Source organism: Hyperolius riggenbachi, chromosome 9, assembly GCF_040937935.1.
Source record: "Hyperolius riggenbachi isolate aHypRig1 chromosome 9, aHypRig1.pri, whole genome shotgun sequence".
NCBI lineage: Eukaryota > Metazoa > Chordata > Amphibia > Anura > Hyperoliidae > Hyperolius > Hyperolius riggenbachi.
This window is the reverse complement of record NC_090654.1, coordinates 58101811-58117644: the sequence shown is the minus strand read 5'-3', so window position 1 is coordinate 58117644 and position 15834 is coordinate 58101811. Positions and strand designations below refer to the sequence as shown.

The 15834-nt window shown below is 45.9% G+C and overlaps 3 protein-coding genes across 7 annotated transcripts in view; 2 read left to right on the top strand and 1 right to left on the bottom strand.

The window, feature by feature from the left end:
* Positions 1 to 9514, top strand: part of ASPDH (aspartate dehydrogenase domain containing) — a 62144-nt gene extending 52630 nt beyond the window's left edge. For all 5 annotated transcript variants that reach the window (XM_068252839.1, XM_068252838.1, XM_068252836.1 and 2 more), the window contains one exon: positions 9373 to 9514. In XM_068252839.1, coding sequence (XP_068108940.1) covers positions 9373 to 9410 — 38 coding nt within the window. In that variant the 3' untranslated portion in view covers positions 9411 to 9514. The remainder of the gene's footprint in view (positions 1 to 9372) is intronic.
* Positions 1 to 15834, bottom strand: part of GGA1 (golgi associated, gamma adaptin ear containing, ARF binding protein 1) — a 468858-nt gene that overhangs the window by 121652 nt on the left and 331372 nt on the right. The window lies entirely within an intron of this gene.
* LOC137532397 (V-type proton ATPase catalytic subunit A-like) overlaps positions 9621 to 15834 on the top strand; it is an 83489-nt gene continuing 77275 nt past the window's right edge. Inside the window, exon 1 of the mRNA XM_068252833.1 lies at positions 9621 to 10053. Coding sequence (XP_068108934.1) covers positions 10017 to 10053 — 37 coding nt within the window. The 5' untranslated portion in view covers positions 9621 to 10016. The remainder of the gene's footprint in view (positions 10054 to 15834) is intronic.

Sequence of the window (15834 nt, the reverse complement as noted above, 5' to 3'; positions counted from 1 at the left end):
CACCCACACCATTAGATCGCCCGCAAACCCGCCGTCAGATTACCTCCCAAATGTATTGTTTACATCTGTTATCTTCTCTAAACACCCACTAATTACCCATCAATCACCCCCTATCACCACCTGTCACTGTTACCTATCAGATCAGACCCTAAGCTGCCCCTTGCGGGCACCCAATCACCCGCCCACACGCTCAGATTGCCCTCAGACCCCCCCTTATCAATTCACCAGTGCATTAATTACATCTGTCCTTCCCTGTAATAACCCACTGATCACCTGTCAATCACCTGCCAATCACCTATCACCCATCAATCACCCCCTGTCACTGCCACCCAACAATCAGCCCCTAACCTGCCCCTTGCAGGCAAACTGATCACCCACCCACACCAATAGATTGCCCGCAGATCCGACATCAGATCACCACCCAAGCGCAGTGTTTCCATCTATTCTCTCCTCTAAACACTCACTAATTACCCATCAATCACCCATCAATCACCCCCTATCGCCACCTGTCACTGTTACCCATCAGATCAGACCCTAATCTGCCCCTTGCGGGCACCCAATCACCCGCCTACACGCTCAGATTGCCCTCAGACCCCCCCTTATCAATTCGCCAGGGCATTATTTACATCTGTCCTTCCCTGTAATAACCCACTGATCACCTGTCAATCACCCATCAATCACCCCCTGTCACTGCCACCCATCAATCACCCCTGTCACTGCCACCCATCAATCAGCCCCTAACCTGCCCCTTGCGGGCAAACTGATCACCCACCCACACCAATAGATCGCCCGCAGATCCGACGTCCGATCACCTCCCAAGTGCAATGTTCACATCTGTTCTCTACCCTAAACACCCACTAATTACCCATCAATCACCCCCTGTCACTGCTACCTATCAGATTAGACCCCTATCTGCCCCTAGGGCACTCAATCACCCGCCCACACCCTCAGAATGCCCTCAGACCCCAGCCCTGATCACCTCGCCAGTGCATTGCTTGCATCTATTCCCCCCTCTAATCACACCTTGAGACACCCATCAATCACCTCCTGTCACCCCCTAGCACACCTACCCATCAGATCAGGCCCTAATTTGCCCCGTGTGGGCTCCTGATCACTCGGCCAAACCCTCAGATCCCCCTCAGACCCCCTTCCGATCACCTCCCCAGTGCATTGATTGCATCTATTTTCCCCTCTAACCACCCCCTGAGACACCCATCAATCACCTCCTGTCACCCCCCTAGCACTCCTACCTATCAGATCAGGCCCAATACAACCTGTCATTTAAAAGGCCACCCTGCTTATGACCGGTTCCACAAAATTCGCCCCCTCATAGACCACCTGTCATCAAAATTTGCAGATGCTTATACCCCTGAACAGTCATTTTGAGACATTTGGTTTCCAGACTACTCACGGTTTTGGGCCCGTAAAATGCCAGGGCGGTATAGGAACCCCACAAGTGACCCCATTTTAGAAAAAAAGACACCCCAAGGTATTCTGTTAGGTGTATGACGAGTTCATAGAAGATTTTATTTTTTGTCAAAAGTTAGCGGAAATTGATTTTTATTGGTTTTTTTTCACAAAGTGTCATTTTTCACTAACTTGTGACAAAAAATAAAATCTTCTATGAACTCGCCATACACCTAACGGAATACCTTGGGGTGTCTTCTTTCTAAAATGGGGTCACTTGTGGGGTTCCTATACTGCCCTGGCATTTTAGGGGCCCTAAACCGCAAGGAGTAGTCTAGAAAACAAATGTCTCAAAATGACCCGTGAATAGGACGTTGGGCCCCTTAGCGCACCTAGGCTGCAAAAAAGTGTCACACATGTGGTACCGCCGTACTCAGGAAAAGTAGTATAATGTGTTTTGGGGTGTATTTTTACACATACCCATGCTGGGTGGGAGAAATTTCTATGTAAATGGTCAATTGTGTGTAAAACAAATCAAACAATTGTCATTTACAGAGATATTTCTCCCACTTAGCATGGGTATGTGTAAAAATACACCCCAAAACACATTATACTACTTCTCCTGAGTACGGCGGTACCACATGTGTGGCACTTTTTTACACCCTAAGTACGCTAAGGGGCCCAAAGTCCAATGAGTACCTTTAGGATTTCACAGGTCATTTTGCGACATTTGGTTTCAAGACTACTCCTCACAGTTTACGGCCCCTAAAATGCCAGGGCAGTATAGTAACCCCACAAATGACCCCATTCTAGAAAGAAGACACCCAAAGGTATTCCGTTAGGAGTATGGTGAGTTCATAGAAGATTTTATTTTTTGTCAAAAGTTAGCGGAAAATTGATTTTTATTGTTTTTTTCACAAAGTGTCATTTTCCACTAACTTGTAGGGATGGTCGGAAATGCCAATTTCCGATTCCGCGGTAAATCCGCATTCCGCCATTGCCAAATACCGATTCCGCTTTCCGCTACCAATTTCCGCATTCCGATGCGGAATTTCCGCCGGAAATCGCGGAAATTCCGCCCAACTTTAACATCGATTTTCTCAAAAACTATAAGGTCTTTTTGAAAACTTTTTTTTGCATCTTGTTCAGGAGATTCTGCTTAATAAACCCTGAAAATTTGGTGTTTCTAGGACTTACGGGGGCTTTGCTATTAACCACTAAAGTCGGCTGATTTTTCCTGTAATGTAAATGCAGAAAATAGGCAGATGCGGATTTTCTGCATTTTACATTACAGTAAAAATCAGCCGAATTTAGCGGTTAATAGCACAGCCCCCGTAAGTCCTAGAAACACCAAATTTTCAGGGTTTATTAAGCAGAATCTCCTGAACAAGATGCAAAAAAAAGTTTTCAAAAAGACTTTATAGTTTTTGAGAAAATCGATGTTAAAGTCGGGCGGAATTTCCGCGATTTCCGGCGGAAATTTCCGCGATTTCCGGCGGAAATCCGCCTAACACACTTGCATTACCGATTTCCGTATTCCGATGCGGAAATGCAATTTCCGAGCGGAATTTCGGAAATTGCATTTTCGTGGAATCCGAATGAGCATCCCTACTAACTTGTGACAAAAAATAAAATCTTCTATGAACTCACCATACTCCTAACGGAATACCTTGGGGTGTCTTCTTTCTAAAATGGGGTCATTTGTGGGGTTCCTATACTGAACTGGCATTTTAGGGGCCCTAAACCATGAGGAGTAGTCTGGAAATCAAATTTCGCAAAATGACCTGTGAAATCCTAAAGGTACTCATTGGACTTTGGGCCCTTTAGCGCAGTTAGGGTGCAAAAAAGTGCCACACATGTGGTATTGCCATACTCGGGAGAAGTAGTACAATGTGTTTTGGGGTGTATTTTTACACATACCCATGCTGGGTGGGAGAAATACCTCTGTAAATGACAATCTTTTGATTTTTTTACACACAATTGTCCATTTACAGAGTTATTTCTCCCACCCAGCATGGGTATGTGTAAAAATACACCCCAAAACACATTGTACTACTTCTCCCGAGTACGGCGATACCACATGTGTGGCACTTTTTTGCACCCTAACTGCGCTAAAGGGCCCAAAGTCCAATGAGTACCTTTAGGATTTCACAGGTCATTTTGCGGAATTTGATTTCCAGACTACTCCTCACGGTTTAGGGCCCCTAAATTGCCAGGGCAGTATAGGAACCCCACAAATGACCCCATTTTAGAAAGAAGACACCTCAAGGTATTCTGTTAGGAGTATGGTGAGTTCATAGAAGATTTTATTTTTTGTCACAAGTTAGTGGAAAATGACACTTTGTGAAAAAAACAATAAAAATCAATTTTCCGCTAACTTTTGACAAAAAATAAAATCTTCTATGAACTCACCATACTCCTAACGGAATACCTTGGGGTGTCTTCTTTCTAAAATGGGGTCATTTGTGGGGTTCCTATACTGCCCTGGCATTTTAGGGGCCCTAAACCGTGAGGAGTAGTCTGGAAATCAAATTCCGCAAAATGACTTGTGAAATCCTAAAGGTACTCATTGGACTTTGGGCCCTTTAGCGCAGTTAGGGTGCAAAAAAGTGCCACACATGTGGTATCGCCGTACTCGGGAGAAGTAGTACAATGTGTTTTGGGGTGTATTTTTACACATACCCATGCTGGGTGGGAGAAATAACTCTGTAAATGGACAATTGTGTGTAAAAAAAATGAAAAAATTGTCATTTACAGAGATATTTCTCCCACCCAGCATGGGTATGTGTAAAAATACACCCCAAAACACATTCTACTACTTCTCTTGAGTACGGCAATACCACATGTGTGGCACTTTTTTGCAGCCTAACTGCGCTAAGGGGCCCAAAGTCCAATGAGCACCTTTAGGCTTTACAGGGGTGCTTACAAATTAGCACCCCCCAAAATGCGAGGACAGTAAACACACCCCACAAATGACCCCATTTTGGAAAGTAGACACTTCAAGGTATTCAGAGAGGGGCATGGTGAGTCCGTGGCAGATTTCATTTTTTTTTGTCGCAAGTTAGAAGAAATGGATTCTTTTTTTTTTCTTTTTTTTTGTCACAAAGTGTCATTTTCCGCTTACTTGTGACAAAAAATAATATCTTCTATGAACTCACTATGCCTCTCAGTGAATACTTTGGGATGTCTTCTTTCCAAAATGGGGTCATTTGGGGGGTATTTATACTATCCTGGAATTCTAGCCCCTCATGAAACATGACAGGGGGTCAGAAAAGTCATAGATGCTTGAAAATGGCAAAATTCACTTTTTGCACCATAGTTTGTAAACGCTATAACTTTTACCCAAACCAATAAATATACACTGAATGGTTTTTTTTTTATCAAAAACATGTTTGTCCACATTTTTCGCGCTGCATGTATACAGAAATTTTACTTTATTTGAAAATTGTCAGCACAGAAAGTTAAAAAAAATCATTTTTTTGCCAAAATTCATGTCTTTTTTGATGAATATAATAAAAAGTAAAAATCGCAGAAGCAATCAAATAGCACCAAAAGAAAGCTTTATTAGTGACAAGAAAAGGAGCCAAAATTCATTTAGGTGGTAGGTTGTATGAGCGAGCAATAAACCGTGAAAGCTGCAGTGGTCTGAATGGAAAAAAAGTGGCCGGTCCTTAAAGGGATACTGTAGGGGGGTCATGGGAAAATGAGTTGAACTTACCCGGGGCTTCTAACGGTCTCCCGCAGACATCCTGTGTTGGCACAGCCACTCACCAATGCTCCGGCCCCGCCTCTGGTTCACTTCTGGAATTTCAGACTTTAAACCACTGCGCCTGCGTTGCCGTGTCCTCGATCCCGCTGATGTCATCAAGAGCGCATAGCGCAGGCCCAGTATGGTCTGTGTCTGCGCAGTACACTCCTGGTGACATCAGCGGGAGCGAGGACACGGCAACGCTGGCGCAGTGGTTTTCTGACTTTAAAGTCAGAAATTCCAGGAGTGAACTGGAGGCGGGGCCGGAGCATTGGTGAGCGGCTGCGCCAACACAGGATGTCTGCGGGGGACCATTAGAAGCCCCGGGTAAGTTCAGCTCATTTTCCCCCGACCCCCCTACAGTATCCCTTTAAGGGGTAGAAAGACTGTGGTCCTCAAGTGGTTAAAGGGAACCTGAACTGAGTAAAATTATTTAAAATAAACACATGACGTAGCTGCAAATGAATATTACATACTAACCTCACCATCAGTTCCTCTCAGAGGCTCAGCATTTTCTTCTTACAGTGATCCCTTCCAGTTCTGACAATATTTTGTCACAACTGAAATATACCAATTGCTGTCAGTTATATATCAGCTGCTGTCAGTTATAACTTATTATGAAAGGTAATGTCCATGTTTCCCTATGGCTTAAGTGGGCAATGTTACAGTTTAACAGTGTGCTCACCAGGAAACTGTTATGGGATAATGTCCATTTTCAAAATGGAGGACGGAAAATTCCATTGATCACAGTGAACAAACAGGATGCAGGAGAGGAGAAAGAGATTGATGAGTAGACTACATGGGAGGTAAATGACGTGTTTATGTTTATTTTTACTTTTAATTTTCAGTTCAGGTTCTCTTTAACTGTACAGGGCCTAAAGTAAGAAAGACTAGCTAGCTAACCTGCGAAATGTACCTCTCTGAGGGCTTGTTCACACTGTAGGCATTTTCGTTTTTTTTTACACGCGGGCGATTTTTAAAATCACCCACCAAACGCTTCATATCAGCGCGGCTAGGGAAGCGCTGCGTGTTCCATTTTCGGGACGATTCCCCGTCAATGGAAGGTATACGAAAATCGGCGAACACATACAAAAATGCACATTAAGGCGATTGCGCTCGCGGTTTCCTGGGTCAAAGGCCTCGATTCACAAAGCGGTGCTAACCTACTTAGCACGCCTAAAGACTTTGGGCGTGTTAACCAGGGTGCTAAGTAGGTTAGCAACGTTTTTTAAAATCACATCGCGCGCAAAGTCCTGGGTACAAAAGTTTGCACGCGCACGGCGCAGTGCGCGTGAAACGAAAACGGTGCACCCGATGCGCCTATAAGGTCGCATGGGGTGCGACCTTAACGTCACACCATGCAACGTTAAGGTCGCACCCCAACGCGATGCAACATTTTGCGCACAAAGTTTTGCGCGCGAGTGCTATTTATCACGCCTAAACTAACTTTAGACGTAATACAGGGCTTTTCACAAGCGTGCTAACACTTAGCATTGCTTTGTGAATCAGGACCAAAGAGTTCACTTCCTGACTTGCATTAAGGAGTGAATTACAAAACCGCTCTGGAAAAAACGCTTAGAAAACCACTAAGCACAAAAACGAATCGCCCACCCAAGCGACGGGAATCAGAAAAAAAAGACACCTCAAAAACAGCCCAACGCAGACGGACACACGAACGGAACGCAATGTGAACAAGGCCTGAAAGCGGTTTGTAACTGTTGGAAAGATTGGAGTGACACTATGTTCTTGTATATAGTAGAATCTCTTTATAGTAAACTTCAAGGGACCTGGCCAAGTAGTTTACTATACCAGTAGTTTACTATATCAGAATTTGTCATACATTATGTGTTTATACAGATGCATGATCCCAGGACCTGGGGACTGAGTTTACTGTATCAGCATTTACTATAATGAGATTCTACTATGTATCCTGCAATACAACCTTTATATATAAAATCCAATATTGAGTACTCTGATTTATTTCAAGGTATACCATCAATCTATAATCACTGCTGTAGAAGGGTTCAGACCCCACTATGCTGGATTTATGATAGCAACGCTTTAAAGTGACAGTAAAGCGAAAAAACCTAATGATATAATGAATTGTATAAACATTAGCAGCAAAGAAAAGAGTCTCATATTTTTATTTTCAGTTACATAGCTTTTTCATTTTTATTTTATAACATTGCATAATTCTCTAATATTTGCAGTTTACAAACTTACTCTGTATTTAAAACTAAGAAACAAAGTAGAAACGTTCAAAGGGTCATTAACTCTGCAGTAAAACAAACAAGAAACAGTGAGAGACAGGTTGAGATAAGTGCTTCAGAAAATATTATTGCTCTCTGACTAAATTAGTTGGAGAGCTCAGAGAAGCTCTTTTGCATAGATAACAACTGAAGTACTCTTCCTGTACTGGAAAAAATATGAGACTCATATCAGTGCTGCTAATGTTCTATTTCTTAGCTGTTCTACACATACAAATCATTATATCATAGCTTTATTTTCACTTCAGAATCCCTTTAAAGGCTGGTTCCTTTACTGAGTTAGCGATCATGCAAAAAGGCAAGACCCACGTAGGTTTTTGACAGAATAAAGGGGCATATTAAGTAAAATTCAGTAAAATTGCTGTATGCAGGAAGCACACAGCAGTTTTACCAGTACTTCCAACAACTCTGTAGCACAGGATAAGCAGTTAGTGCAACCCACGTTACCTAGGTAACACATGTTGCCAGGGCACTTTGTGTTGTGCAAGCAGCGTAACACACGGCACCTTGTTAATGTTCGCTCTACCTTGGTAATGTTGGTTGTGCTGATTGTGCAATGCGCACCACGGAGCTGTCAGAACTATTGATAAAATAGCCATGTGCTTCCTGAATACAGTCCCTAGTATTGCATATACAGTATTAGTGTATTAGTGTAATGTAGTCTTTGTGACCACTTTCCTGACAAGAAGAGGTTGTGAGAGACGGCATAGACAGATAGGCTTACGCATGTGTATACTGCCGGTGAGTTGGGCGCAGGGTGAGAAGAATTTTGGCTTACCCTGTTGCCGTTCAAATCCCCGGAGGCCAGGGCTGGATTTGTCATATGGCACTGTAGGCACGTGCCTACAGGCACCTGAAGATGGAAAGGCATCTCACTCTCCTCCCCAAGTGCCTCCCTCCTTCCCAATTCAGAGTCACGAGTGGAATGTAAATGAGAGGTTATTCACCCTGCTCTTAGCATTCCACTGATCAGATCTCCCTTCAGTCAGCAGCACCTCTAGCTACCTAATACTTGGGGCACCTCTAGCTACCTAATACCGAGGATGGATCTGGCGACCTATCTATGACAGGCAAGGAATGAAAGGGAGAAATGACAGCTGGACCAGCCAGCACACCTGGAGTGTGGTTCAGCGGGGATATTGTAGGTTCATGGAGGGCGAGGTCTAAGTTGCCAGGACATCTGTGCCTATAGGCCCCTGTGATGTAAATCCAGGCCTGCCAGCGGCGTAAAATGCTATTCCCCCTTCTAAGCCGTCGCAACTCAGAGGGAGATGTAATTCTGGGTCCGGCGACTGCTGGAGCCCCGAATTACCCTTATGCGCCCCGCGCAGTATAACATTACTGCTATGGGGCGCCTAGTTTTGACGCTTGGCACTGAGCACCGTGAGCCGAAACCACCTGCTTCGACAGATATGTAAGCACTGTGATGGGCAGATGCTGCTGTGTATAGTCAGTGTGTAGTCAGTGAATCTATGTACAGTATTATGAAAGCTCGGCTCCCCGTAGCACATAAGATGAAATATAGGCCGCTAAGAATGCCGAGCCCTGGTCATTTACTTCTCTGCCTTTGTGGTTTCCTAAAGGTGCGTACACACGCACTACTACAGAGAACGACGGGTCTGTCAGACCCTCCCGCTGGGTGGTCATTCTCCCGACAGTAGTGCGTGTGTACAGTCTGTCTGCAGACTGATAAGGCTGTTTCTGAACGATCCGTTATCAGTCTGCAGACAGACTGTACACACGCACTACTGTCGGGAGAACGACCGCCCAGCGGGAGGGTCTGACGGACCCGTCGTTCTCTGTAGTAGTGCGTGTGTACGCACCTTTACAGAGTATGTGAGCCTGATCCTATCTGTAACTCTCTGAGCTTGTGGCAGCTTCTCACATTTCATATTGTACGTAAGGAAAGTCTGCAGTTGTGGTGTTAGCAGCAGTCTCTCTCTTCCGCAGTGTGTACGGGACACGGAGGACGGGTCTACCTGTGCTGAGCTGCCAGCGCCTGCCATTATATCAGGACAGGAAGCTGCTGCCTGGAAGCTGAACCGCACTGATGGCCAGGATGTGTGCTGAAATAAAGGCTGAAGACACATGAGCTCATGACTCAACTCTCTTTTCATAGACATCATTTCATATGGAATACTGATAGAGACGGCCAGTGAGATTCTAATGATTCCAGCTGGCAGGAGGGTTCAGTGCAAATTGTTTGCAGATTGGAAATGGGCCATTAAAATTCATTTCCTGCTTAATTTTAACAAGTCCGATTCCAAGCTGCATTAAAGAGGAACTGTAACCCAGGATTGAACTTCATTCCTAACAGTAGCTGATACCCCCTTTCCCATGAGAAACCTTTACAGTAAATATGTCGCCAGGTGATAATTTCTGAATGAAAATCAAGGCGAGGAAAGATTTTACAATGGGCAAACACTGACTAATATAAGCAATTTTAATCATAAAGTTGCTTTCAGTAAAGGTCCTATTTAATATTTACAAACCCTTTACATCACACAATTGGTATGCTTACATACTTCTCTCAGCTGGCTGACAAATGCTGCTGACAAACAGTCACAGTCAACAAATAGCCTTTTCCAAAGAAAATGACCAAGATAAAGCTTTCATACGTTGCCACAAGAGGTCAGTATTTGTGCAAATAATAATGGTGGCATGCAGTTTTCTGAAATGGTCACCAGAGGTCACTGTACAATATTTATGATAAAAAAAAACAGCTTAATATAATGATTTGTATATGTAGTAGAGCTAAGAAATAGAAGATTAGTAGCAAAGATGTGAGTCTTTTCAGTACAGAAAGAGATAAGAAACTACACTTGTTATCTATGCAAAAGAGCTTCTCTGAGCAGTGGCATACCTGGGGCATTTGACACCCGCTGCTGCGTATTAAAAACACCCTAGAAAATAAATAAAAAAGGAAAGGAGTGAGTGCAGTGTAGGTAGTATAGTTGCCCAGTATAGCTAGTATAGTTGCTTCCAGTGAAGGTAGTATAGTTGCCCCCGGTATAGGTAGTATAGTTGCCCCCAGTTTAGGTAGTATAGTTGCCCCCAGTATAACTAGTATAGTTGCCCTCAGTGTAGGTAGTATATTTGCCCCAGTATAGCTAGTATAGTTGACCACAGCGTAGGTAGTATAGTTGCCCCAAGTATACTGTAGATAGTATAGGTGCCCCAGTATAGCTAGTATAGTTGCCCCCAGTGTTAGTAGTATAGTTGCCCCAGTATGGCTAGTATAGTTGCCCCCAGTGTAAGTAGTATAGTTGCCCCAGTATAGCTAGTATCGTTGCCCCCAGTTTAGGTAGTATAGTTGCCCCCAGTTTAGGTAGTATAGTTGCCCCCAGTTTAGGTAGTATAGTTGCCCCCAGTTTAGGTAGTATAGTTGCCCCCAGTATAGCTAGTATAGTTGCCCTCAGTGTAGATAATATAGTTGCCCCAATATAGTTAGTATAGTTGCCCCCAGTATAGGTAGCATAGTTGGCCCCAGGAGGGGGAAGCAGTGCAAGAAGGGCCAGAACCCCCCTCTCTCACCTAGGTCCCCTCCTTCTGCACTCTCCCCCTTCTGATATGCGGACTTCCACGTTCCAAGCGCTGGAGCGCAGCGTCACCCACACGTACCACAGGTCTCCGCCTTCAATGTTGCTCACTTCCGCTAGTCAGGGGGCAGCATTGAAGGCGGAGACCTGTGGCAACGGTGAAGCAGAAGTCAGGTGATTTATTCTCCGCCTGCCTGCTGACTGCATATCTGGAGGGAAAGAGTACAGAAGGAGGAAACCCAGGTGAGGGAGGGATGAGTTCTGGCCCCCCTCCCCGCCGCTGTCCCCGCTGACCCTCCTTCTTGCGCTGCTTCCCCTCCTGCTCATGGCCTCTGTGGGAGGCCTTGTGACACCCCCTCCTTGTCAGTCACCTGGTGCGCCACTCCCTTGGCACCCAATGGAAGGAACACCCCTTTCTCTGAGCTCTCCAACCAAGATTGGTCAGCTACAGCTCTGTTTTCTGAAGTACTTCTCTCAACCTGTCACTCCCTGTTTCTTGTTTGCTTTAGGTTTTACTGCAGGAAAGTTCAAAGGGTCATTAGCTCTGCTCTCTTTCATAGTTTAAAATACAGAGTGTAATTTATAAACTGCAGATATTAGACAATGATGTAATGTTATAAAAATAAAGCTATATAACTGAAAATAAAAACACGAGACTCGTTTCTTTGCTACTAATGTTCTGTTAATTATCTGTACTACACATTGCACATACAATTTATTATATCATAAGTTTTTTTTTTTTTTTTTGCTTTAATGTCATTTTAAGATGCAGGTGAAGGAGGAGGAAACAGTTGGCACTGCAGCAAAGACAGCAGACACTGGGGTGATGCAGGCAGGGTTCACACACTTCTCTCTCGCTGTGGTACAGGCAGCCTCCGTAGAAGCGCATTTTCAGCGCGAAACGGCCGTCAGGCACCTGTCCCCAGCACCCACCGCACCACCACACTTCGCTGAAATGGTATGTGATCATTTTTAGCAACACTGTTGTGTACTGCTTATTGTGCCTCGCTTGTTGGAATAAAACACCTGCAGTGGCGATCATCCTTCTCATTTTCTTCATTTTAAGATGCAGCTCATGCAATTATTATTGGGTTCCCGTGAGTTTAAAAAGTAAACAGTTAGATACTTACCTCAGTAGAGGGAAGCCCCTGGATAACCAACTCACAGGTCTATAGCCATCCTTGAGGTAGGGAGTCAATGAATGTGGTCAGGATATTGGCTGAGCACCTGGAAGCTCTTGGAAGGTCGCAGACAGCAATGAAGTGCCTTGCAGCGGCTACACCACTGTTGAGGAGACGGGGTGTACGTCTCTAAGAATCTCCTCTCATTCATCAACGTCCTAGGCTAGGGGTGGGCAAAATTTTCTCTGGTTGGGCCGCTTTCCTCTAGAATGTGTCCGTCTGCCTCCCTTGCTCCCATTCCCTGGAGAAAACGGGCGCGGGGAGAGATTGGGTGGTAACTAACCAATTGCACTTTTCAGCGCTGATATCTATGGCGATGGCGGCATTATGTGACACGCTGGTATGTACTGACGGCGGGTCACATGACACCACCGATGCCATGGAGATCGCAGCTGGAGAGTGCGATTGACTATGTTCTTCCCTGCACATATTTTTGAACGGACGGCGGCAAGAAGAAGGGATGAGGAGCAGAATCCCACCCTCTATCGTCGGGCTGGCTTCATAGCTGTGGTGGGCTAAATCCAGCTCGCAGCCGTGCGCCATAGTTTGCCCAGGCCTGTTCTAGGCTTTCAGGAGAGTAATATTTTCCTTTATGGCACACACCCTCTCTCTGGCCACCAGTGGACCATGACTTAACTCCATTGCAAGTCTCTTTGTTTTTCTTTTAGCTTGGTTTTTCAATCATCAACAAATCATGCTCACAGCTGAGCTCTTGCAAGCCTGACATTGCCCTGAACTGGATGGCTCCCAGGCTTTTTTTGGTGGCGATGAGTGGTAGCCACCTGCCATACATACAGGCAGACTTCCCGATGACTGGGGATGAAGGGTGTCAGATGGACATCCACAGCAAGAGGTAGCCCCTTATGTCTTCCATAGCCCCTAGCAGAAGATCCACACAACTGCAACCTAACCAGATCAAAACACATCTGCTTTGGTACAAAAGCTAATGGGAATGGATCATTGTTTCATGTTCAATCATGAGGAGTATATGAGGAGTAGAGATGGCCCGAACCTCCGATTTTCGGTTCGTGAACTTTTGCAAAAGTTCAGTTCGCGCAAACTTTCGCGAACCGCAATAGACTTCAATGGGGAGGCGAACTTTGAAAACTAGAAACACTTATGCTGGCCAGAAAAGTGATGGAAAAGATGTTTCAAGGGGTCTCACACCTGGAGGGGGGCATGGCGGAGTGAGATAAATGCCAAAAGTCCCGGGGAAAAATCTTGATTTGATGCAAAGCAGCGTTTTAAGTGCAGAAATCACATTGAATGCTAAATTGTAGGCCTAATGTATATCTTGCATGTGTATACATCAATCAGGGAGTGTAATTAGAGTTCTGCTTCACACTGACACACCAAACTCACTGTGTAACGCACCGTAAACAGCTGTTTGTGTTGTGACGGCCATGGTGGACTGGTGCGCACCATGGCGAGATTGCTCTTCCTCAGTGATATCAGGTAATGTCTGACTGCCTTATCAACTTTCGATGGTTCTTTCTCTACCATTGTTAAAGATTACATCTATTTTTTTAAATACTTGTTCTGCTTGCTGTTCAGTACCTGCAACAAGAATCTTTTATGGAGGGCAAGTCTGCCATTGTGAGTGACCACGGGTAATGGCCGGGGAATCAGGGTTCGATTCCGGTCCAGAGTGGGAGCCTGAGAACTGGCTACCACCACCACACATCCAAGTAAGGACCCATTTGCTGTATAAGTAATGTACCTGCCCTGACCGCGCTTTGCAGACCAGGCATCTGTGGTCAGATGGACCCTTGACCCAGCGCAAGACGAACCAAATCGAAAGCATTTGCCAAATGTGTTATGGAGGGCAAGTCTGCCATTCATTCAACTGTGTGAAACTTTCTATGGTACTTTCTCAGTAGCATGGTGACCACGGGTAATGGCCGGGGAATCAGGGTTCGATTCCGGTCCGGAGTGGGAGCCTGAGAAACGGCTACCACCACCACACATCAAAGGAAGGCAGCATGCACGCTGTGGGCAAAGGAGCAGGAACGGCTACCACACATCCAAGGAAGGCAGCAGGCATGGCATGCACGTCCCGAGGTAGTGACCAAAAATAACAATACAGGAGGACTTTCGAGGCCCTGCTGTATGTGACACTGATCGACTTCACTACCTGTAACGAGAATCTGTTATGGAGGGCAAGTCTGCCATCCATTCAAGTGAAAGGTATGCACTGACTGCCAGGTATAATACAATGTGCAGTTACAGATGCAGTAAAAGGTATGCAATGACTGCAAACAGCTGTTTGTGTAGTGACGGCCGTGCTGGACCGGTGCAAACCATGACGAGAGTGCAGGTGATGGCGGCTTTCCAGCCCATATGGTCGCCGGGTTGAGGTAGCTGAATGATAGAACAGTGACTGTCCAGCTGATCAAATTTGGTCTGTCCACAATGAAGCAACAACCTTATTATCTTGGGTGTGACACCCTCCCCCCCCCCCCCGCAACACTCATATAGCCGGCGGTCATTGCTTCATTGTGATACGGAAGCCCCTTCACCACGGCAAGGAAATGATCAGGAAGGGGAATTGGCACATGTACATGCCTCTTGTTTTGTTTTTGCAGCTGCAGCGTAGCCAGAAAAATTAGGCAGGCATGTACACGCACCAGAAAAATTAGTATAGCGGCCACTGCTAGCAGCAGCCTTAAAAATTCAGGAATCCCCCTGGAGTCCTGGACCCTGTTGGTGGTGGTGGAGAAGGCAGTCAAGCGGCCTGCGGGCAGAGGTGCTGTGTGGGGAGCGACTTAGTTTTGGGGCAGGCAGTCACACGGCGTGCAGGCAGAGATGCTGTGTGTGGGGACTGACTTAGTCTTGGGGCGGGCAGTAGGCCTCCAGGATCCATGCCTCATTCATTTTGATAAAGGTCAGGTACTGAACACTTTTGTGACTTAGGCGACTTCTCTTCTCAGTGACGATGCATTTTGCATGAATGTCCAGTTGTTGGGCCAGAACATCCCCATCTCCCCAGATCGTGTCCTTCTCCTGAAATTGTATCGGTACTGGGTGACAGCTTTCTCCTGTTCTAGCAGGCGAGAGAACATAAGGAGGGTCGAATTCCAGCGAGTCGGGCTATCGCAAATGAGGCGTCTCACCGGCAACTTGTTTCTCCGCTGAATCTCGGCAAAGGGTGCCATGGCCGTGCAAGACCGCCTGAAATGCCCACACAACTTCCATCCTGGCCTGCTTCAGGACGTCCTCTAAACCTAGGTACTTTGACACAAATCTTTGAATGACTAGATTCAGCACATGTGCCATGCAGGGTACATGTGTCTGCTTTCCCAAATTCAACGCGGAAATGAGATTGCTGACGTTGCCACACACCACGTTGCCGATCTCCAGCTGGTGCGGGGTCAGCCACTGATCCACCTGTTTGTTAAGAGCAGCCAGGAGAGCTGGTCCAGTGTGACTCTCCGCTTTGAGGCAAGACATGTCTAAGATGGCGTGACACCGTCGTACCTGGCATGCAGCATAGGCCCTGGGGAGCTGGGGCTGTGTAGCTGGAGAGGTGATCGCAGCACTAGTACAGTTGAACTACCACTCAGCCAAGAAGGAGGAGAATGACGACAGCGAAGAGGATGTAGCAGGAGGAGAGGAGGTGGCAGTAGGCCTGTCTGCAAGCTGTGGAGGTGTCACAAGTTGGTCCGCTGCACAACCACGTACTCCCTGCTTGC